Below are 23,967 nucleotides of genomic sequence, written 5' to 3'. Positions count from 1 at the left end.
TCCCCCAACAATATACCTGAAAGTCACATTTTGATGTCTCACTTTTAAGGTATTGAAAGAAATGTATAAGGAATCATTACATGGTATATTGAAACTGCATGATTAAAAGTATGTAAAACCAGGCAATACTTAATTAAAAGGTTTGCCAAGGTAAAATGTAACATTCATGCCATCTAACCACATTTTGAAAAGATACTGTATATAGAATTTCAGTCTATCCCTGCATTTACCAAGGCACAGGAAATCTCAACGCCAGTTTTGGAAGCTGAAACCTTAGCCATCATTCCTGTTAGCAATGAAGCACCTCAGTCATCCAACACAGCGGTCGCTGTATTTCAGGACACGGTTGGGCGAAAGTACAACTCAATCAAGGACGTGGATACTCGTAGGAAACGCATTTGGATGGCGATATCAAAACGAGACATTCCGAAGGTATCATGAAATGCTTTACATCTGTTTAAAGTCAGATTGTACATGGAGTAAAAAAGACGGATTAACTATACTCATCCTGTCAGCTGAATACCTCTCATTTAGGATGGTTAGCTCAGTGGTTAAAGCCGGTGCCTTACAATCATAAGGTCCCGAGTTTGAGTCACTCCAAAATTAATGTATGTCGTCCAGTTACAGAGTTGTTGACAATTAATAATCATGGACGTTAAATATGAATCTAAGAGACTGACTTCGGTCAGCTTGCGGCTTTGATAAGCCAATGATGGCTTCTTCGCGAGTTCCTGCTTGCAGGAGCTAGGATCTAAAATACATACATACAAATACATACATCAGTTTCATTTCATAGATGATTGTAAGAGTTGTGAGCCAGGCTATAAAAATATTTCTACAGTGAGCCAACTGATTCTGGAAAAACCTTCCTCAAATTTTTTGAAAATGACGTACGCCTGCAGATAAACATAACGAAACAAAGTATTAAACATATTGGACCTGATATGTCTTGAAAATCCACAGCACATATCTTGTTTAGCTTAGCTGACTTTAAGAAATATTTCTTTGACCATTTATGTGGACTATTAGCAAACTCTAGTGTCATTTATGTTGAGTATTCTATTCTTCTGTGCTCAACAACAGAGATACATGTCAAGTTTGCTACAATAAGAGTAAAAATTACTTATTACAGCAACTTGTCAGATGAATGGAAGAGAAAGTAGAAGCTGAAAAGTTGTGTTTTGATAGCATGTTTCCTTTAATGTTCGGCGACTGCAGCATACTTTTCAATTTCATCTTTCAAGGCTCAGAAACACAGAATATCCGTCCACAACACGATCCTCACCAATTGTCGAAAGCAAGCTCAGGCCTGTCAGAAGGAGTTACGAAGGCATGCCATACAAATACAGAGAACTTGCAAAGAGACTCCATATCGGGCAAGAAGATTGACCAGGGAGATGACAGCTTTCTGGAAGCATTATGACAAGGTGGAGAAGGAACATCGTAAGAGGGCAGAAAAGGAAGCCCAGGAGCAGAGGCGGTTGGATGATGAAATTAGAGAGGTAGGAGATGGCTGTGTTTTTCACTTAATTATGCAAAATGGTGTGTTAATTATGTAGTCAAATTTGATCCTATTATGTCTGCCCTGTGATACTTTCAAATCATTCAAAATTCTGGCAATTGAAATGTTTTCAATCGAAATTTATTTTTTTAATAATGCTTCTCTTCTTTTCACAAAGGCGAAGAAACAACAGAGAAAATTAAACTACCTCATTACCCAAACAGAGTTGTATGCTCACTTCATGAGTAGAAAGTTAACGGGAGAAGGCGATGATGAGAAAAATCGAATTCTAAGTCGTCTGGAGGAGCCGACCCTTAACAGGAGGGAAGTAGCTGTCAAAGGGGGTGTTCTGGTCGATGTTGAAGGAGATGATTATGGTAGGGTGAAGTCTGGATGAAAGTTTCTTAACATGTTCGTTGTATGTTTCAAATTTTAGGATTCAGGCTACCAAGTTTTTGTCATTACAATCAATCAAATATGGTAACCTACAGTGATTTGGTTTCATCTTTGACCCTGAAATGCAATTTAGACAATGCTTCTTTTTTCTTTTCTCTTTTAGGCAAGTATAGGTTTTTGGAGACCTACACAAAAATGCAATAAAAGGCACCTTATTCTTTTTCCTGTAGTATCAGATTTTCTGATCTAAACTAATATTACTTTTTAATGACAATCCAAACAAATGAAATACTGTATATAGTTATAAAATAAACAGTAATTTCTGTAAAATTCTTTGCAAGTGTGTCATTTCTAGAATAGAGTTTGTGGTTACCATGATAACAGCTGCTTTTGCGTGGGGGGGGGGGGGGGGGTGGAGGAACAAAACCCTACTTGTACAATTAATTAGCCAGTTGTAGGAAATGTTTATGTTAGGAAGATTAAAGTAAACAAAATAAATTTATGGTAAACACTTTAAAGGTTTACACCTGTAATTCTATTCACTGAAAGCACCACGTTACAGTTGCATGTAACTATCTATCATGAATTAGTCTCGTTGTTTTAGATTGCATTTCTTCCTTACTGTTTGTAACATTTCTCTTACAGACAGTGAATGGATGAAACTACAAGCACTACAAAATGTGACGAATGCTTACAAGGCCTGTGAATCTGACATGAGTGAATTTGACGCCCAGAATGCATTTCTAGAATTAAGTAGGTTCTTTTGATTATTTGATTATTCTTGCTGCATAGAGGTATATATGTAGATATTACGAAAGAAATTGCATATTTTATTAAGCACTTCTTTGTGTTATCAGCGGTCAAGTCGAGATTCATGTCCCGCCCAAGGGACAAATATGTCACCAGGCCCCTGTTTGAAGTCTTTGTTTTCATCCATGTTATGAAAATAAAAATACCTTATTCTTCATGCCCTGGCCCCTAGAGCTGTCCCCTCATCCCTTCCCTCTTGACAAGCCTGGCTATCAAAGGAATACATCAACAATGTCAAATTGTTAACTATCTGAGAAGTTTATGGCTGTATCCTGAATTACAGAAATAATCAGTTGATGATAGTTATTAAAGTTTTAGAATAATGTTTTGACCTCAGTACCAAAATCACTAAGCCCCTGCAGTGGAAAGGCACCATAATATCTACACCATCTGGCTATGTTTCCGACTGTTTCATTTAATTTAAGATCTTGTTCCTTTTTTCTCTGTTTTTGACTGACATTTTCTTCAGAATTCAGCCTGTCAAACCCAGTGTTGAAGTCTGAATCTAACTTTGCTCAACCTGAGATATTTCAGGGCAAACTGAAGAGTTACCAGCTGGTCGGGATGAACTGGTTAATCAACCTCTATGACTGCGGCATTAATGGCATTCTAGCTGATGAAATGGGACTCGGAAAAACAGTACAAAGTATTGCATTTCTAGCTCACCTTGGAGAGGTACAGTTTACCTGTTTTGTCTTCTGTTCATATTTTAATCTGTAGATGGTTATATTGGTATATGGTAATCTTTACAAGGGCCTAGGGCAGCTACGTATGTAATATACATATATATATACATTTGAAGATACATAATTGAAGATTACCTTATCTGGTTAATAACTGCTTTTTGTGATATAAATTTTATCTACTCATGACTTGGTATATTACTAGAATATTAATAGTTCACACTGATGGTCAAATTTATTTTATGTGTGTGTGGCAGGGGAAGGGGGGGGGGGCAGGCGAGAGGGTGTTTCTTCCTTTTTGTGAATATTAGTTGTTTGTTGTTAGGGAGGCATGGATGGAGCAAAAGAACAAAAAGAAAACACCAATCATTCACAATTTTATTATTATTCAGTCATATTAAGAAGTCAATACTAGCATCAAACAACACTGAATGAACAAATGGTAGTGCCATTTAAGATCAAAACAGGCAAGTTTAACTGAAAAGGGATTGTACACAGATATGGCCTCACGTTAGATAACAGTTTTTATAATAATTGCTATCGGTGTTGGGTTGGTATCAGCAGATATTTAAAATATTGGATATTTGCAATATCAGTGCAACAGTAGTTGATACCTATTGTGCAGTCAGCCAACCTCAAACCCAAAGATTTAAGACCACTCACTCAGTGCACACTAAGGTACACTCAGTTCACACTAAGATATACCATGACATGGGAAAGCATTCTTCATTTTCCTAACAGTATGAAAATCTCAATAACAATCTTAATAACAATTGCCAAATATGGTCCCAATATAGACTTCAAAGTACCAATGTTCCATCAAACCACCAAACCTCACCCGTCTACTCCCAAACTCTTCATTCTACTTTCATCAACATTGAAATAAAATTGCTTTTTTTGTTTTGGTTTGTAGAAACAAGGTATATGGGGTCCTTTCTTAATTATTGCTCCTGCTTCTACTCTTCATAATTGGCAACAGGAGTGTTCCAGATTTGCACCTAGTTTTAAGGTAAGATTGTTTGCTCATTAACTGGAAGAAGGTATATAACTTTCATCTAGTCATGGTATTCTCCTCTTGGACTTTTGATAAATTTGCATGTGAGTTGCTTAGCTGAGAACTGATGTTTTTATAGACAATGTATCTTTATAAGAAAATTAATTGATATGATGCAAAGGTAGTTTCTTATTAAAAGCTTTCACATTTTTATAACAATTTTTCTCCTTAGAAATAATGAATTTCAAGAAATCCACCAACTATCTGCAAATGTTAAAAATGCTGCTTTAGTTAAAATATCATTATCACTAAAGATTAATAGGGAGATCTGAGAAAAGAATTTTAAGAATCTTGCTGAATGGTTCCACCTGTCTGTTCCTTCAACACTGTTACGATTAACCCTGTTCTCGTAGGTGCTCCCATACTGGGGGAACCCAATGGATCGAAGAACTCTTAGAAAATTCTGGAATCAAAGGATTCCATCTTTGCAGACAGAAAATGCAGAGTTTCACATCCTAATCACCAGCTACCAGTTAGTTGTTCAGGACATCAAGTATTTCCAGAGAATAAAATGGCACTATATGATACTGGATGAAGCTCAAGCCATCAAGAGCAGTTCAAGGTGAATAGATATATATTAAAGTGATGTAACTTCAAGACATAAGCCTAGAGGCAGCTCCGATAAGAGTAGATAATTTCAAGCCGTTTACTGTCGTTTTGTTAAATTTTAATACATATTTGACTACTAACAATCGACAGCATTACTGCTCATTAAACTGGCTTTATCAGATTTAAATTTCAGTGATAGAGTTGTGTTGGAGAGGTTTTATTTCAAATGCGGTTGTGATTCTAAATCCAGTAGTTATGCATCTCACCTTGTGATTCGCTGGTTTATATGTTTGTCCCTGAAGTGCTCAACAGTCATTATTATTCAGTGTTGTTTAATGCACAATTTTGAGGACAAATATATTAGATTCGTGAGTGTGAACTTCTGTTTAAATGCATCTGTTTAGAACACATCTTAAAATCTTAGGCACTGATTGTTCTAGAAATTAGAACGATGATTTTTTTAGCTAGATGTTGAGATTCCTGCTTGTTATAGTTGTCAGATGCTGTATGCCAGTGACTTTTAATGTTAGGATTTATATTCTACCCACCAAAGTATCAGTTGAGAAGATTTAACAACTACACAGATTGACACTGTCACTTTTGATTAGTAAAATCTTCATATTGATAAAACATCTTGTGTTGATGTATGACAATCTGAAAGGATTAATTTTTAAACTAAAGCTAGCGTAATATACTTTCTAAACAGTGTACAAAACAGAGGATCTTACAACGTATACCTCGATTGATTGCCATATAGTGTTGCTGTGTGTGTAAAATGAATTCCATACTTTATATTCCTCAGTGTGAGATGGAAACTTCTTCTTGGTTTTAAGTGTCGTAATAGACTTCTTCTCACCGGCACACCAATCCAGAACAGTATGGCTGAGGTAAGTCAAGCTTCCATCCACAGCCAGTGAACCAATAAGACTAGAACAAAGGCACTGAGTCTCCTTTTGAGCCTTAATTTGTTTCCAGCCTTGGTGTTAATACCAAAGGCAGTGTTTTTTTTATGTTTTGAAATAAGAACTCATAAATATTCAGTGGCTTGTTGTTGATGGAAAGGTTGTTATGCAATGAAACTGCCAAGATATGATACCAGTGCTGCACATTTCACAAGATTCAAAGTGTGTGTTGCAACCCAAAGATGGCTCCTACCAAGTTCTCATGGGGGTTGCAGGCTGAGTTGACGGAATAAAAACAGATGGATCGGTAAAACATATTTCTATCGCAATATGACAATTATCTTCTTCCCTGTCATGTGATTTGTATCCCACGTTTTGGTAACATTTGTGTCTGCTGTTAGTCACAAAGTTTCCAATCAGATGTACAATTAATTATAATCAAATCAGGCAATGTGCAGTTAAAGCCATTCATATATATTGGTATATTGGTATATATTGGGCGATTCTAGTCCTCGCAGATACAGCCGAGGGAAATGACAACATAGGTAACAAATGATGAAGTTTGATATGCAGGGCTTTACTTCATTTAGTGCTGATGTGTACAGATTAAAATATAAGGTTTTCTGAAGTTTCATCCTTTCCACTTTCATTGATGATGTAAAACAACCCTACATAACAACACTTTATCTTTTCTTTTGTTTTCTTTCAGCTTTGGGCATTATTACATTTCATCATGCCCACACTCTTTGACAGTCATGAGGAATTTAATGAATGGTTCTCTAAGGATATTGAAAGCCATGCTGAGAAACAGTCTGGTATCAATGAAGGTCAGTAATATTGGAAATAGATACGAAACGGAGGTAAATCTATCACATGCTTGAAACTTTCAAATGGTTTAGTAGTTGGTTGATCGAATGTTACGTCATGCTAGACCTAGGACAGTTTGAAATCATCAACAAATTATATGTGTTAAAGCTGATGCATGGATATGTGAGATTTGAAATGTTGCACATGTGTTAAAGCTGATACATGCTTATGTGAGATTCGAGATGTTGCACATGTGCTAAAGCTGATACATGGTTATGTGAGATTTGAGATGTTGCACATTTGTTATATCATTCATGATAGAGTAGTTAAATGAGTTTAAGTTGGACTGCATCATGTAGGATGTTTTCTGTTTAATTAGTAATTCAACCCACAGTCAACATGTTTAACATTCAGCCAATGCAACCAACCTTTAACTTAACGTCACCTTTTCACACTGATTCTGTATTCTTCAGAGCAATTATCGAGGTTACACATGATTCTGAAGCCATTCATGCTGCGTCGTGTCAAGAAAGATGTTGAGAATGAGCTATCAGACAAGGTAAGAACTTTATAAAGTATCGCTATTATATGTGTCAGTCACTCAGTCTGTATAAAGTACTGAATAGCTATTATATATATCAGTCGCTCAGTCTTTATAAAGTACTGAATAGATATTATACGTGTCAGTCACTCAGTCTGTATAAAGTATAGCTATTATACGTGTCAGTCAATCAGTCTGTATAAAGTATAGCTATTATACGTGTCAGTCACTCAGTCTGTATAAAGTATAGCTATTATACATGTCAGTCACTCAGTCTTTATAAAGTACTGAATAGATATTATACGTGTCAGTCACTCAGTCTGTATAAAGTATAGCTATTATACGTGTCAGTCAATCAGTCTGTATAAAGTATAGCTATTATACGTGTCAGTCACTCAGTCTGTATAAAGTATAGCTATTATACGTGTCAGTCAATCAGTCTGTATAAAGTATAGCTATTATACGTGTCAGTCACTCAGTCTGTATAAAGTACTGAATAGCTATTATATATATCAGTCGCTCAGTCTATATAAAGTACTGAATAGATATTATACATGTCAGTCGCTCAGTCTTTATAAAGTACTGAATAGATATTATACATGTCAGTCACTCAGTCTGTATAAAGTATAGCTATTATACGTGTCAGTCAATCAGTCTGTATAAAGTATAGCTATTATACGTGTCAGTCACTCAGTCTTTATAAAGTACTGAATAGATATTATACGTGTCAGTCACTCAGTCTTTATTAAGAATAGCTATTATACGTGTCAGTCACTCAATCTTTATAAAGTATAGCTATTATACGTGTCAGTCACTCAGTCTTTATAAAGTACTGAATAGCTATTATACGTGTCATTCACTCAGTCTTTATAAAGTACTGAATAGATATTATACGTGTCAGTCACTCAGTCTTTATAAAGTACTGAATAGCTATTATACGTGTCAGTCACTCAATCTTTATAAAGTATAGCTATTATACGTGTCAGTCACTCAGTCTTTATAAAGTACTGAATAGCTATTATACGTGTCATTCACTCAGTCTTTATAAAGTACTGAATAGATATTATACGTGTCAGTCACTCAGTCTTTATAAAGTACTGAATAGATATTATACGTGTCAGCCACTCAGTCTTTATAAAGTATAGCTATTATACGTGTCAGTCACTCAGTCTTTATAAAGTATAGCTATTATACGTGTCAGTCACTCAGTTTTTATAAAGTACTGAATAGATATTATACGTGTCAGTCACTCAGTCTGTATAAAGTATAGCTATTATACATGTCAGTCACTCAGTCTTTATAAAGTACTCAATAGATATTATACGTGTCAGTCACTCAGTCTTTATAAAGTATAGCTATTATACGTGTCAGTCACTCAGTCTTTATAAAGTATAGCTATTATACGTGTCAGTCACTCAGTCTTTATAAAGTATAGCTATTATACGTGTCAGTCACTCAGTCTTTATAAAGTATAGCTATTATACGTGTCAGTCACTCAGTTTTTATAAAGTACTGAATAGATATTATACGTGTCAGTCACTCAGTCTGTATAAAGTATAGCTTATTATACGTGTCAGTCACTCAGTCTTTATAAAGTACTGAATAGCTATTATACGTGTCAGTCACTCAGTCTGTATAAAGTATAGCTATTATACGTGTCAGTCACTCAGTCTTTATAAAGTACTGAATAGATATTATACGTGTCAGTCACGTCTTTATAAAGTACTGAATAGATATTATAAGTGTCAGTCACTCAGTCTGTATAAAGTATAGCTATTATACGTGTCAGTCACTCAGTCTTTATAAAGTACTGAATAGATATTATACGTGTCAGTCACTCAGTCTTTATAAAGTATAGCTATTATACGTGTCAGTCACTCAGTCTGTATAAAGTATAGCTATTATACATGTCAGTCACTCAGTCTGTATAAAGTATAGCTATTATACGTGTCAGTCACTCGGTCTTTATAAAGTACTGAATAGCTATTATATGTGTCATTCACTCAGTCTTTATAAAGTACTGAATAGATATTATACGTGTCAGTCACTCAGTCTTTATAAAGTATAGCTATTATACGTGTCATTCACTCAGTCTTTATAAAGTACTGAATAGATATTATATGTGTCAGTCACTCAGTCTTTATAAAGTACTGAATAGATATTATACGTGTCAGTCACTCAGTCTTTATAAAGTATCGCTATTATACGTGTCAGTCACTCAGTCTTTATAAAGTACTGAATAGATATTATATGTGTCAGTCACTCAGTCTTTATAAAGTACTGAATAGATATTATACGTGTCAGTCACTCAGTCTTTATAAAGTATAGCTATTATACGTGTCAGTCACTCAGTCTTTATAAAGTATAGCTATTATACGTGTCAGTCACTCAGTCTTTATAAAGTATAGCTATTATACGTGTCAGTCACTCAGGCTTTATAAAGTACTGAATAGCTATTATACGTGTCATTCACTCAGTCTTTATAAAGTACTGAATAGCTATTATATGTGTCATTCACTCAGTCTTTATAAAGTACTGAATAGATATTATACGTGTCAGTCACTCAGTCTTTATAAAGTATAGCTATTATACGTGTCAGTCACTCAGTCTTGATTAAGTACTGAATAGCTATTATACGTGTTAGTCACTCAGTCTTCACATTGTGAGCTCAGTCAAAATAAAACAATGTGAGTGTTAAAAGGTGGTAAAGGTGGCAAATAAGTAATGAAGAGTGGAAGCACCTTGAAGCAATCACTATGTTAAAATCTTGATGAAACCAGAATTATTCATGTCTCTCTGCCTTTATGTATGTTGAGTAAAATTGTTTGAACACTGGATTTGAATCTGTTAATGAAGTTAAGAGGTAACTGTCCTGTAAAATGTGAATACTGACAATATCTTTAGTTATGCACACCATTAAATGTTGAAAAAAACAGATTTTCTAAATTTGTTTTAAATTTTTAATCTTTTTATGTCCATTTACTGTATGAGTATTTTGTATAGTGAGAATTTGAAGAATGAATTGTGGATCTGTGATATCATAAATTATTGGTTTGGTGGTCTGTTTACGAATGAACTGAATGTTACAATATGATCTGTTTTGATACATAACTGAGATGGTGCTCGATGGTACTTGATTGACTTTAATATGGTACTGCTGTGCTATACAGGGAATACTTTACTGTTCACGCTTTGCATAGCTGTGCGTAGCTTGGGACATTGTCTCTTATAAAGTAATGTGGTTCCTATCTACCTCTGCACTTGTATAACAATTTGCCCAATTGGCGTAGCATTTTGGGATGCAATACGGGATAAATTATTCACTGTTATAGGATGACTGTGACTCTAGAGAAGTATAGTAACAACATAACAAGTACAGTAACAGGAAATAAAACCCACGATCTCTGTTCGAGTCTTCTTCTGAAGGGGCATGTGATATCGTAAAGTATGTTTTTTTATTCAGATTGAAATATTGATGTACTGCCATCTGACCAGTAGACAGCAGATGCTTTATCAAGCTGTGAAGAACAAGATCTCTATAGACGATCTCATCAGATCAACGGGATCGAATATTTCTCAGGTTCAGAGCACAACCAACAACCTCATGAATCTCGTCATGCAATTCAGAAAGGTGAGATAGTTTTAGCAAACTGCATTTCTCTGTCAGTAACTATGGGATGCGGCCTCCACAAAACATTGAATCTTAATACAAGGCCCCCTTCTCTCGTGCTAAAATTCAGTAAGTCTGACATTGGGTGAATTAACCTTAGTTTTGGACTTTTTGTGAAGCAAGCAGTATCTTTACCCATTTTAAACCATCGCTCAAGTTAATTCTTGGATCTTTGCCATGATGTGTATTTCCGTTCAAAAGTCAAAAGGCAATATCGTGCTCATAAGGGTGCACATATATCTTAAATTCATTCAAGGTGTCAATGTTTCTAATGTTCAATGTGATAAGTGCCTCGTTGTCAATGTCGTAATGTGGTCCTTGGTTTTGAGTGTTCTTATGATTGTTTTTTAACAAGTCAAGAGATCCACGATGGCATCTGTCTGGTTTTACTGCTACTTATATTAGGTCTTAATTTAAATTAATTTGTTTTTCTTTTGTAAGGTTTGCAATCACCCCGACCTATTTGAAAAGAGAGAGACTCATTTTCCATACTTCTTCAAGTTGGATTCCTACATCTTACCGAGGTTGATATACAGAGATGGATTGTTAGCTCGGTCTGATAGTGGCAGACAAAAGTAAGTTTAATGTAAGAAGCCCGTGAGGGGGCAGGAGTCCACGACAATAATTCACCCATGGGTATCCACCCATTGGTATTCACCCATTAGTTTTTCACCCATTGGTATTCACCCATTGGTATTTTTGTTTTATTGCTTGGTTTCATATAACTGATTTAACATGAGCCTGAATGTATATAGATCATCTAGTAACACTGGTAACCAGCAATGAGTTACAAGGAACATTTTAAGTTGATTCTGACAAATTTGCTGCCCAGACACTTCTTATTAAATTATTGGTTATAATTACAACAAATCACAGACTAGCACTGATTCAGATACAAAAAATGTTCTTCACAAATTTGAAAGTGAAATGTGACGAGTATAAAAAGAACTGCATTCTAACAGTAATGTTATTTTCAGACTTAATACATAATGCTGTTTTATAGGATGAATCATGGCCATGGTAGAATTAACATACTTTTACCAGATAAAAAATCACAAAATGTGACTATTTATGTGCATTGTGTAAAAAAATAAATATAAATGTATTCCTGTGAGATCAGATAAATCATAAAATTGAGAGTATTAAAGCATTAAAAGTTTGCAGCTGCTCATTATAATAACTTTGTTGTATTGATAAAATAAGTACTCCTCATTTATCCATCTGTTGACATGTTTGTTTCTCTCTGTAGGGTGCTGAACAACACATGTTGCATATTTCAGCCTGATCACATTCACAACAGTATCAAGAAAGCAACAAACACCGCAAACAGTTGTTTTTCATTCTCACGGTTGATTGGATTATCACCGTCAGAGTTGCATGCCTCGGTGACCGGTGATATCAAGATGAAGTGGTGTAGTATTCTGGATGCCCATAGGACTGCTGATAGAGCTTATCATGAACATGTCTGGGCACAGCCTGGCAACAGGTAAGAACTGATGATGACCTCAGGAGAGAAGATGGGTGAGGGAGGGACTCACTCTCTCTCTTACCGCTTTTCTCGGTGAAATAGCATTTTGAACCTTCATTTGGCAGACAAGGGTCTGCTAAGGAAGCATTGTCTTATTGACCTTTGCAAATGAGGGAAATGCGGTATTACCCGAGAGTGTCTAATTTCTTAAATGGGTACATTACTAACTGAGCAGAATTACATGTGTATAAGCCAACTTTACTTGAAAATAAGCAAACCAAGCTTATTCCTACTTAATCTTATTCCTATTTATGCCTGTGAACTATATCTAGACAAAAAAAGAGAAATGTTATAATATGTGTTTCATCTGAACAGTGCATTGTGGTTCAAAGAGATATAGTTTCCCACTTAACCCACCCATTTGGAGAAAGGAATAAGGGGCTTAAACCTCCTTTCAGATAACATTTCATAAATAAAGACTTATATGATAATGCAGCAAAGTTTGTTGTCAGTCATGACCTTTCTAAGCTCGACTGTTCAAGGTTAGCCTAGCAATGTGTGATTTACATTACTATTCTACAACTAGCAGCTGATGCAACAAACTTTTGCGTTGTTTATATTTGAAGAAAATTCAGATTAGAACATGATTGCTCTGTTTTATGATTTAATTGCCATTAATAAAAGCTTCTAGTGTATTAATTACTGAAATGATTAATTAAATTAGCCAATATATTGATGGCTAAGATGATTAAGTGGTTGGAGTTGCAGGTAGAGTACATTTGTATGTTTGCTGCCACTCTGCAACAGATATTAGATAGCGGTCAGATGGTATCATATAAGGGAAGCTGCAGTTTGAATGGCATTTTCAAATTTCATAATATACACTGATATTGTGATCTTTCTGCTCCTTCTGAAGCAAGCAGCCAAGATATAACTTTACAAACATGAGATTTGTAGAAATGGATGATTAAAATCAAAGACCACACAACTTCAAAAGTCAGACTTTTCATTCTCCTTGTTATTCCTTTTCTTATCTTCTATCCTCATTTCCTACTTTCTTTATTTTGTATGTACGTTTTTTTCTTTTTTCTTATTCTTTTTGTCGCCTGATATTTGTTTGCTGTATGGTTCAACAACAGAAACTTTAAACTATCATGTTTGATCACCAATATATCCGTCTCTATCTTCTCAGCTGCTTTCCTAAGAACACACTCGTCCTCTGGCCACTGAGACCAACCAGCCGAGCCTCTCGATCTGACAGTCATCTACTGCAGAAATTGGTCTTTACGTCCCGTTCTTCGAACATGCTGTCTCACGAGAGCCATACCATTCATTTCATGAGAGAGACTTGGTGGCATCGAAAGATCAGAAGCAGGAAAAACTCTGGCAGAAGGCTGGGTGTGCAGGCATCTCCTCGAGGAGCGTCCAGTAATCAGGTTAGTATCACCCCTCGGCTGTTTGGCTTAGCTGTTTGAGTCACTTGTGAGGCACATAAATTGTACATTACAGTGGTGTTAAGCATCTGGTACAGTAATGGGCTTAGGAACTGTCTCCCAACTTTTGCTGGATTTCATGAATCATAGGATATCTACAGAGATGCAAGTTAAAAGTTGACTTAGTTGAGGAACAGTCGCTTGTGGGTCACTTGTCAAATACCCCACTCACATATTTGGTCACTATTCAGTACAAATGGTGCCCTGCAGCTTTCATAGTATGTGTATTAAAGCAACTTCTCACCAGTCCTCATTGGGTTTCATGACTAATCACATTCTTCTATGATGATGCAAGTTAGAATAAACAAACATAGGCTCCTGCAGTTGGGCCAATTTCTCATAAACTGTACTTTCATGTCATGCTTCAAAGCACTTTTACTGTCAGTATGAAGTCATATTTCTATCAGATAATGGATAGGAACTGTTCATACTTTGAAGACAATACGAGAGGACATTATAGAGTGGTTGCAGCGTTGGGAAACTATCCCGAGTGGCTAACTTAATAAATGATAGAGAGTATGAAAATCATATTTCTATCAGATAATGGATAGGAACTGTTCATACTTTGAAGACAATACGAGAGGACATTATAGAGTGGTTGCAGCGTTGGGAAACTGTCCCGAGTGGCTAACTTAATAAATGATAGAGAGTATGAAAATCATATTTCTATCAGATAATGGATAGGAACTGTTCATACTTTGAAGACAATACGAGAGGACATTATAGAGTGGTTGCAGCGTTGGAAAACTGTCCCGAGTGGCTAACTTAATAAATGATAGAGAGTATGAAAATCATATTTCTATCAGATAATGGATAGGAACTATTCATACTTTGAAGACAATACGAGAGGACATTATAGAGTGGTTGCAGCGTTGGAAAACTGTCCCGAGTGGCTAACTTAATAAATGATAGAGAGTATGAAAATCATATTTCTATCAGATAATGGATAGGAACTGTTCTTACTTTGAAGCTCAATACGAGAGGACATTATAGAGTGGTTGCAGCGTTGGAAAACTGTCCCGAGTGGCTAATATTGGGGGTTAATTAATAAATGATAGAGAGCACTAGACACTATTTCAGAAACATCAAACCAGCCAAGACAAATTTCTGGATATAAACAAGGTTTCGTAAAATTTGATTTTTTGGAATAGAACCTGTATGGAATATTAGTATGTGTGCAAGCATAGTTACTATGTACAGAGGGCGCCATCTTTTCTATCTTTTCCCCCCCTTTTTCTTAGCCATCTGGCCCTCAGGCTCCTGTCTGGTTTAATAATGACTTGTTAATTATTTCTGAGGTTTGATATACTTTGGAATGTTTACATAAAGGTCAACATACTATGCCTTCACTTTAAATAACTATATTTTCATGTGAATGCTGCTACCATTCTACATGGATGAATATTAATAATATTAAGGATTCATAAAGCGCAGACATATCCACCAATAACGGTGCTCAAGCGCATCACAATATTACCCCGGTCAACGATAACCTGTCAAGCATAGAGACAATCCCTCCACATGGCAGCAGCTAAACAGCGCTCAACTGACAAGTTTATCTCACAGTTCCTCATTTATACACCTGGGTGAAGAGAGGCAATGGAGATAAAGTGTCTTGCCCAAGGACAAACCACAATGATCTGGCCAGGACTGTATCCTGCATACCTTAGATCACAAGTCTGCTGTCTGTAACAGCTGGACGACACCAATATATCCATGGTGGTGCTGTCTGTAACAGCTGGACGTCACCAATATATCCATGGTGGTGCTGTCCATAACAGCTGGACGACACCAATATATCCATAGTGGTGCTGTCCATAACAGCTGGACGTCACCAATATATCCATAGTGGTGCTGTCTGTAACAGCTGGATGACACCCATATATCCATAGTGGTGCTGTCTGTAACAGCTGGACGACACCAATATATCCATGGTGGTGCTGTCCATAACAGCTGGACGTCACCAATATATCCATGGTGGTGCTGTCTGTAACAGCTGGACGACACCAATATATCCATAGTGGTGCTGTCTGTAACAGCTGGACGTCACCAATATATCCATAGTGGTGCTGTCTGTAACAGCTGGACGTCACCAATATATCCATGGTGGTGCTGTCTGTAACAGCTGGACGTCACCAATATATCCATGCTGGTGCTGTCTGTAACAGCTGGACGACACCAATATATCCATGGTGGTGCTGTCTGTAACAGCTGGACGACACCAATATATCCATGGTGGTGCTGTCTGTAACAGCTGGACGACACCAATATATCCATGGTGGTGCTGTCTGTAACAGCTGGACGTCACCAATATATCCATGGTGGTGCTGTCTGTAACAGCTGGACGACACCAATATATCCATGGTGGTGCTGTCTGTAACAGCTGGACGACACCAATATATCCATGGTGGTGCTGTCTGTAACAGCTGGACGTCACCAATATATCCATGGTGGTGCTGTCTGTAACAGCTGGACGACACCAATATATCCATAGTGGTGCTGTCCGTAACAGCTGGACGACACCAATATATCCATGGTGGTGCTGTCTGTAACAGCTGGACGACACCAATATATACAAAGTGCTGTCCGTAACAGCTGGACGACACCAATATATCCATGGTGGTGCTGTCCATAACAGCTGGACGTCACCAATATATCCATAGTGGTGCTGTCTGTAACAGCTGGACGTCACCAATATATCCATAGTGGTGCTGTCTGTAACAGCTGGATGTCACCAATATATCCATAGTGGTGCTGTCTGTAACAGCTGGACGACACCAATATATCCATAGTGGTGCTGTCTGTAACAGCTGGACGTCACCAATATATCCATAGTGGTGCTGTCTGTAACAGCTGGACGACACCAATATATGCAAAGTGCTGTCCGTAACAGCTGGACGACACCAATATATATATGGTGGTGCTAAATAATGTGCACATCATAAAGTTTTAGCTAGAATCTCTTTTGACAATCAATGTATATCAGGAAGATCATGTGTGAACCAATGTGACATGATCAGCCACAAATTTCTCCGACAGTAGTGTGCGGAGTACTGAACTCGGTCTTCCATGTTCACCTTGTACGTTCTTGGTAGAATGCCCTCAGAGTTAATTTAATTAGAAAATATTTAGTTCGGAATGGAATCTAACTGGTATGTGATTTGATACCTTATCCTCACGGATTACACTGTGCAATGTGCAGTCATAATCTGTCGTTATTCCACATGTAATTACTTTCAGGTCTTCCTGTCACCTGTTCTACAAAACTGTGCATGAACCCTGAATGACGGAAACTTACCTAACCTTCATCTTCTTCTTGGTGATTGATTTAATGTGCTATTTATTTTTTATTTTTTTTTATTGTACTCACATATCTTTCTCAATCTTTTTATAGATCCTCTCTGATGGGTTGACTGGTGATGCAAGATCCAATGTCTTCTCCTTCTTACAGAATCCGAGACCCCCTACTATAAGAACATGTCAGGCTACATTTGCACCCAATTTCTTATTGGGATGTTACCCTAGGGTGAATAATTTTTGTTGTTTGTTCGTTTGACTCCTGTTTATGATATTTGTATTCCTAGGCTAATGATCCATGATGCGTAAAGTGCCGAGACTTGTCTAAGCTAATAATCAAAGGTGTCATTCAGTTTCAAAGACACACAGAAGCATACACGACATTGAACATATCAAACAAAAACATGTTCTATATATCAGTAAATAAAGATCTCTCAGAGTTATAGAGTTCAAGAGACCTGTTCTTTCATGTGACGGTCAAAGGTCATGTGTGGTCAATAGACTCGATTCTAAAAACCAATGAAATACAATGATTCTGATTTAACTGTGAAGGAAAATACATCTGTAGAAATAAAAGTATTAATATTTATTCTGGTGGTGGTGGGGGGGGGGGGGGGAGTGGGAGGTAGATAACAAATATCGAGAGAATCGAGATATACTCAGGAGATATCACAATAAAATCACAATAAAATACAGGTTCTGCAAATATTGATTAGATGACATCGTCAGCAGTATATTTGGACGCTGGTTTTGTTATTTTAATTTATTTGCAGTTAATTATTTAATCCGCTATGTTAGTTTACTATGTAGATATGTGTATTTATTTCATTAGTATATTTGAAGTATCATTTAGTACTATGAACCGTCCAATTTGATTTCATTTCAATTTTTGCCTATATGTTCATCCGAAACACCTGGTCCGAGAATTACATTTGGAGTTGATAGTCCGTAGCAGGTGTTTTTCACTCCATTTTGTGATTAGCTTTTAATTATTGTTAATATTTAAATTATTAATTATTTTTTGCATTTACCAAGATAAATCTCAAAGTATTAGTTCCATCTGTATCATAATTGCTTAAGGCAGATGGCATCGTTATTTACTGACTGTCGTCTGTTCAGACTTTTATCGTACTTTTTGTTAGTAAATTTCTGACCTACGTTGAACTCAAATCTGCTTTTTATAATTTTCTAAAAGCATATTTTTTTTTGTATTTTGTTTGCATTTACGTCAGTGTTTCGTAATGTGGGGTTCACACAACCGCTGGAGGTGGGAGACAAGACTCAATGGGTACAAAGCTAAAGCTATAAGCAAAAATAGCACATTGATGTGCAAAATATTCTTCCACAGTCGGTAGAGGATTGTGGAAATTTTGCAATTTTTTTAGTTTTCAAGTGCTAAGAGGTGTGAGTGTTAGATAAGGTTAAGAAACCATTGGTTCACATGTATTAATTCATAAGTCCTGCTTTGAAATAACACTCTGTGGAATTTGCAAACTGCACATATTTACATGGCATAATCCTTCTTTGGTCAAGTTTCAGCAGTAGCATAACTCTCCAAGGTTTACTAAATTAATGAATACCACCACCAAATTTTGCAAATTAGATTTTTGAATGACAATTGGCGATTATTAGTTTATTAGGATTATGTTATTTATATTGTTTGGGATATTTTTTTTCAATTCAAATTTTAAGACTTGGTTATAGCCACCTGGTCATGTGGTCCTTGGTCCAATCCCATCCCACAGTTGGTGATACTTCTGTTGATCTTGCTTGCTCAATTGACCATAAAAAACACAACTACAAGTAGCAACATTTGTCTCAATATACAAGCAGCATTAAAATATGTCTTTCACTCGCCTTTACATCTGCCCTTGTTTCTTCATTGACTGCTGATATATATATAAAAGAAAATAACATATATATAAATTAATACATATATTTATATATATATATATATTATACATATATATATTTATATATATATATACAAATATATATATATACAAATATATATATACAAAACATATTTATATATATATATATATCTATATTTTTTCACTCTCTTTTCAGGTTTGTGCACCACCATCAAAGATGTACTGTAATGACCGTGGTGCAATGTATGACCTCCACAGGGCTCACAGTATGAACTCAGCAGAGACATGGCAATGTGTAATGCACAGAGCTCGTATCGTCTGTAAACAGCACTATGTCTCTCTGTTGCAGCCGTCTGCCTGTAGTGGCACTGATGAACTCAGACCAAATAGAGGCTGGTCACATATTGATATTCCAGGTGAGCTTAATCAACAAGAATGTAAACATGGTGACAAGGATATTAGCTGTAACACATGTTGGTAGTTTATACACAGATAACGAGACCTAATTGATCCTAGCTTACCATAATTCAAAGAGACAAAAAGCATCAAATGTTTGGATGATTGGAGATGAATGGTATTCTATGGTTCTGTAAAGAACATATTGGTTGCAAAAATACAACAAGATAAATAGCTGTTTTGTAGTAATACTAGTTACAAGTAAACTTCAACTATGAAAACTTTCAAAGTGTTACTTTATTATTATTTGAATTGATAACTTGACTAGTCCATGCAGTGAATTACCTAAATTATTACAAGATTTTTAGCATCAATGGGGATCTTTAGGGTGTCTGCAGAGGACACTGTCCTATTGGACACTGTCCTATCGGACCCTGTCCTATCGGTCCTGACAGCAATGTAGATACAGCTGTGGGTCCTAATGCTCAGTCCTCTTTACAGATCTCCAAAGATTTTGTACAGCACTCTAACATTTCTCATTTTTGTGCAAAATGTGTGGAAATATTTTTTTTAAAAGATCTCCTCTTTCAATAATTACAAGAAGAATGATATGAAAATGAAGAAAATGAGAAAGTAATTATTGATACCGTTCAGTTCTCAACAATTTTTTTTTCTTGTCAATTTATTACCTAAATAGCATTCTATTTGCAGTTGATCAGTCCAAAGAATATTTTGATTGGGTTTGGATTTCAAATCCAGGAAGAAGATCCATCTGGCTTTGTGATAGATATTAACCTCAGTTAAATTTTGCAAGAGGACTTCTCTATGTTGATGTATAGCTTTTATTTCATAGACTTTGTTTTCATGCGGTCCTTGTTTTTATTTGTCTCTCTTTTCTTCCCTCGTCTGTTTAGACAAAGAATACTTAGTGTCTGATTGTGGGAAAATGTGCGTCTTAGATGAACTATTGAAGAGGTTGAAGCACGGAGGACACAGGGTTTTAATCTATTCACAGATGACAAGAATGATCGATATGTTAGAGGTAAAGAAACCCATCTTTGTCTCCTTCACAGTACTTTAAATATTTATCCAGGACCCGACATATTGTTAACTACTGTGTCACTCCCAGGAAACTCAGATGTAAAAAAATTGAACTTTATTCTACTTGTTTGTCATTTAAAGTGGAGAGTCCCGGAGATTATTCTGCGGAATGAACTGTTAGAAATCCACTTTTGATGCATAAATAAAATAACTTGACGAGTGAAGAATAGAGCATTGTTCTGTTGATAACATTTACTCGTGAGTAAAGGAATTACACATGAGTAAAGTTGTATTTAGGCAGTTTTCTGTTTCACCATAATTTTGATCACCATAGCCGTGCAGCAGGAATCTCTTTTTTCTTCCGTCCTCTTCATATTCTTCCTTTTTATATTTTTATATTTATTTTTATTTTTATTTATATTTTTATTTATATAAATTTTTTTATATATATTTTTTATATATATTTTGTATTTATAAATATATTTTTATTTATATTTATATTTTTTTATATTCATATAGTCTTACATGTGGCACAGGAAGCACACCTACATGAGGTTAGATGGGTCGTCCAGGATCCACGAGAGAAGGGATATGGTTGCAGACTTCCAGACAAGGTACTGATCCTGTTATTTATATAGTGTTTATAAAAAATGAAAAGTTATTTATGTTTGGAATAAGTTACTCGGTAGTCTCACCCTAATGAGAATTTTCCTCAAAGCTTTGCTAAATCGTGCCTTTCAGGGAAATCCGATTGTTTTTTTGAAAAATCACACGTTTCGGTGTTAGCCGCAATTCATCCGTGCAAAACAAATTGCTAAGTCTTCAAGAGTGTTTTCCGGAAGATTCTGATCAACCAAGGTATTCCTAAACATGAAGAAAGATTCATTGAGGTATTATTAGGTATCGCATGGGCTCAGATAAACTGCTTTGCAAGTTTGAGAGCAGAATACTTATAAACAGGTTGATCATCAGTGACCATTATTTAACTTTTCTAGCATATTTCAGGACAATACTGTTGAAGTTTCAGTAAGTATTGTTAGATTTCATGAACAACAAGAATGGCAAATATTCTTGGTTTAAAAGAAATACATCACTCATAAAACTTAGCTTTGAATCAAAACCAGAAAAGGTCATGACCGTCTTATAACTACATTGTTTTCTTGAATATCATCAGTCGACTGTCTGTCCCCAACCTTTTTCTTTTTTTTCTCCTTTCTTTTTTCCTCTCATAGATCTGATATATTTGTTTTCTTGTTGAGTACAAGAGCCGGTGGACTTGGAATAAATCTGACCGCAGCTGACACTGTAATCTTTTACGACAGTGATTGGAATCCAACCGTTGACCAGCAGGCGATGGACCGTGCCCATCGGCTGGGCCAGACCAAACAGGTGACAGTCTACAGGCTCATCTGTAAGGGGACCATTGAAGAACGGATCCTTGAAAGGGCCCAGGAAAAGAGTGAGGTAAGTAGTAAGGTCCCAAAAAATATGCTACTGTTCTGATATCTTATCATATCTAGCCAAAGGATACCCTGGCTCACTTTGCAGTGTGTATTTTCTAATACAAGTATGGTTAAATTGTAAAGTAAAGGAATCTTAATATTTAGAAGCAAAACAATAGTTACTAAAGAAACTAAAATCAAAATAAAATAAAACTGTTAGCAAACTGCTTATCCACTAGAGAGCCTGTGTAGGAGAATGTGTAAAAGTAAGTTGGCCTGACGTTTCGATCAAAGCAGGATCTTCTTCAGAGGCTGAATGACAAGTAACCTACAGTAACATAAGGGACAAAAACACGCACAGAATACAGACAGATTAATGAGCATGGTGAATACAAAGAGATAGATGTAAGGGGATTAGTAGACAAGGGATGGAGAGAAGAAAGAAAGGAACCAACCAGGGAAGAGGAGAGGTGGGGGATAAAAAAGAGGATTAAGAGGATAAGCAAGAGAGGATTAAGGAAAGTAGGTAGGGAATAAACTAGATAAGGACAAAGACAGAATGGTGTGGAGGAAAAAGGGAGTAGAAGAGAGCTAAGAGGAGAGAGAGAGGGGGGGACAAGGGGAGATGGAGGGGGGATTGAATAGAAGAAAAGTTAGTCATGTCCTACCTTAATAAAGAAACTAAACTCTTGCAGGTAATAGTTGAGGCCCTACAGCTCTAGATTGTGCTCAGTGAAGCAGATTATATTCTGTATCAATAGATAAAACTGTTTTTGGAAGATTAGCCACATGGTCGTTAGTGTTCAGTGCTGCCATGCATTTGTATTTCAACACATTTGTGAAAGAATCCCAGATTATTCCTGCCATGCGAGTGCTAAACATTCAAAACGTTTTTGAGTGAAATATGCTCTTGATATAGTTATCATCAATGAATAAAATAATGGTAGATGCTTTGGGCTCTTGAGGAAATTATTTGACTTATTTATGCCATCAATACAGAGTTGGTGGAATTAAATGTATTTTTAATAATATTCTGTTGTTGGAATAATTGGCCAAATAGCTACATTTTGAGCAATTCAAATCATACATCAATATATATTCAGCTTGACTTAGGTAACAAGCCCAACTTTATGTCGCATATAAAACATGAGGACTGAAGAGCCTGTTATTATCAATAACTTTTGAGATTTATCTACCAGCAACTTGTGTGCTACTCTTTACCAAATGAAAAACACTTCGTAGGCTTCATAAAGAATATTATTGATCAAGAACCTCAATTGAATCTGATGGGAAATGGAAAAATGTTGAAGAAACGGTAACAGATCCTGTATCTTATAAAAAAATATACATATATTTTAATCAGTTATTAATACCACTAATCATCATTTTGCAAATTTTAATCGGCGAATAAGTTTAACATGTTAGCTGTGTTAGAAGTGGCTATTGCCTTTTCCATCTCTCACGTTTTGAATAATCGAGGAAAATGCCTGAGGATAATGCATTTAGTTTCCAAGCAGTGGGGAAACAATATTATCCAAATGCCAGATCTCATTTGTATCTGGCTATGTTTTAATTGATATCATTAAATGAATGATTGGAAATTGTTGAGCTATTTTATTACCCTGTTGTTCATGCCTAATAATTGTTTCCAATATATATGCCTTCTGCTGGTAATTTTGGGTATGAACATACAAAAAAAAAACATTTCAATTTACAGGCTTCCCTTTCTTCAACTGGCAAACAAGAGTTTTTAATAATCTTCATACGCTGTCGTCGCGACTGTCAAGAGTGTTTGTTGCTGCCTTTGATGATGTGTTTTATTTAATTGTTTAAGGTTTTTTTGTTTCCTGGTAAATGTCATTACCCTCTTTCACTGATACGACAGCCCTGCCTTCAAAGTAAATACTGTCCTTCCTCTGCAGGTTATTTCCAAGAATTTAATAATATAGATTGAGGTCTATAATAATGATCTTCTTTCTGTTTTGAGTAACACACCCATTTTTCCTTTTTTCCCTTTTTATTCCCTTCTTCTTCTTCTTTTTT

At 35.9% G+C, this 23,967-nt stretch overlaps 1 protein-coding gene across 2 annotated transcripts in view; it reads left to right on the top strand.

Moving 5' to 3' along the window:
* The window catches only part of LOC139971354 (chromatin-remodeling ATPase INO80-like), a 112,034-nt gene that overhangs the window by 9,470 nt on the left and 78,597 nt on the right, over positions 1–23,967 (top strand). The window contains exons 8-26 of one of the 2 annotated variants that reach the window (XM_071977716.1): positions 241–432; positions 1,245–1,502; positions 1,680–1,878; positions 2,543–2,650; positions 3,177–3,382; positions 4,304–4,399; positions 4,798–5,006; positions 5,796–5,880; positions 6,605–6,722; positions 7,176–7,261; positions 10,707–10,874; positions 11,355–11,488; positions 12,163–12,399; positions 13,574–13,817; positions 17,269–17,400; positions 19,242–19,461; positions 20,356–20,483; positions 21,002–21,096; positions 21,715–21,946. In XM_071977716.1, coding sequence (XP_071833817.1) covers positions 241–432; positions 1,245–1,502; positions 1,680–1,878; positions 2,543–2,650; positions 3,177–3,382; positions 4,304–4,399; positions 4,798–5,006; positions 5,796–5,880; positions 6,605–6,722; positions 7,176–7,261; positions 10,707–10,874; positions 11,355–11,488; positions 12,163–12,399; positions 13,574–13,817; positions 17,269–17,400; positions 19,242–19,461; positions 20,356–20,483; positions 21,002–21,096; positions 21,715–21,946 — 3,147 coding nt within the window. Of the gene's footprint in view, positions 1–234; positions 433–1,244; positions 1,503–1,679; positions 1,879–2,542; positions 2,651–3,176; positions 3,383–4,303; positions 4,400–4,797; positions 5,007–5,795; positions 5,881–6,604; positions 6,723–7,175; positions 7,262–10,706; positions 10,875–11,354; positions 11,489–12,162; positions 12,400–13,573; positions 13,818–17,268; positions 17,401–19,241; positions 19,462–20,355; positions 20,484–21,001; positions 21,097–21,714; positions 21,947–23,967 lie in introns of both variants that reach the window. The other variant, XM_071977715.1, reaches the window with a different exon arrangement.

Source organism: Apostichopus japonicus, chromosome 8 (genome assembly GCF_037975245.1).
Source record: "Apostichopus japonicus isolate 1M-3 chromosome 8, ASM3797524v1, whole genome shotgun sequence".
Lineage (NCBI taxonomy): Eukaryota > Metazoa > Echinodermata > Holothuroidea > Aspidochirotida > Stichopodidae > Apostichopus > Apostichopus japonicus.
Note: the sequence above shows the minus strand (reverse complement) of the source record. Positions and strands in the feature narration are given on the sequence as shown.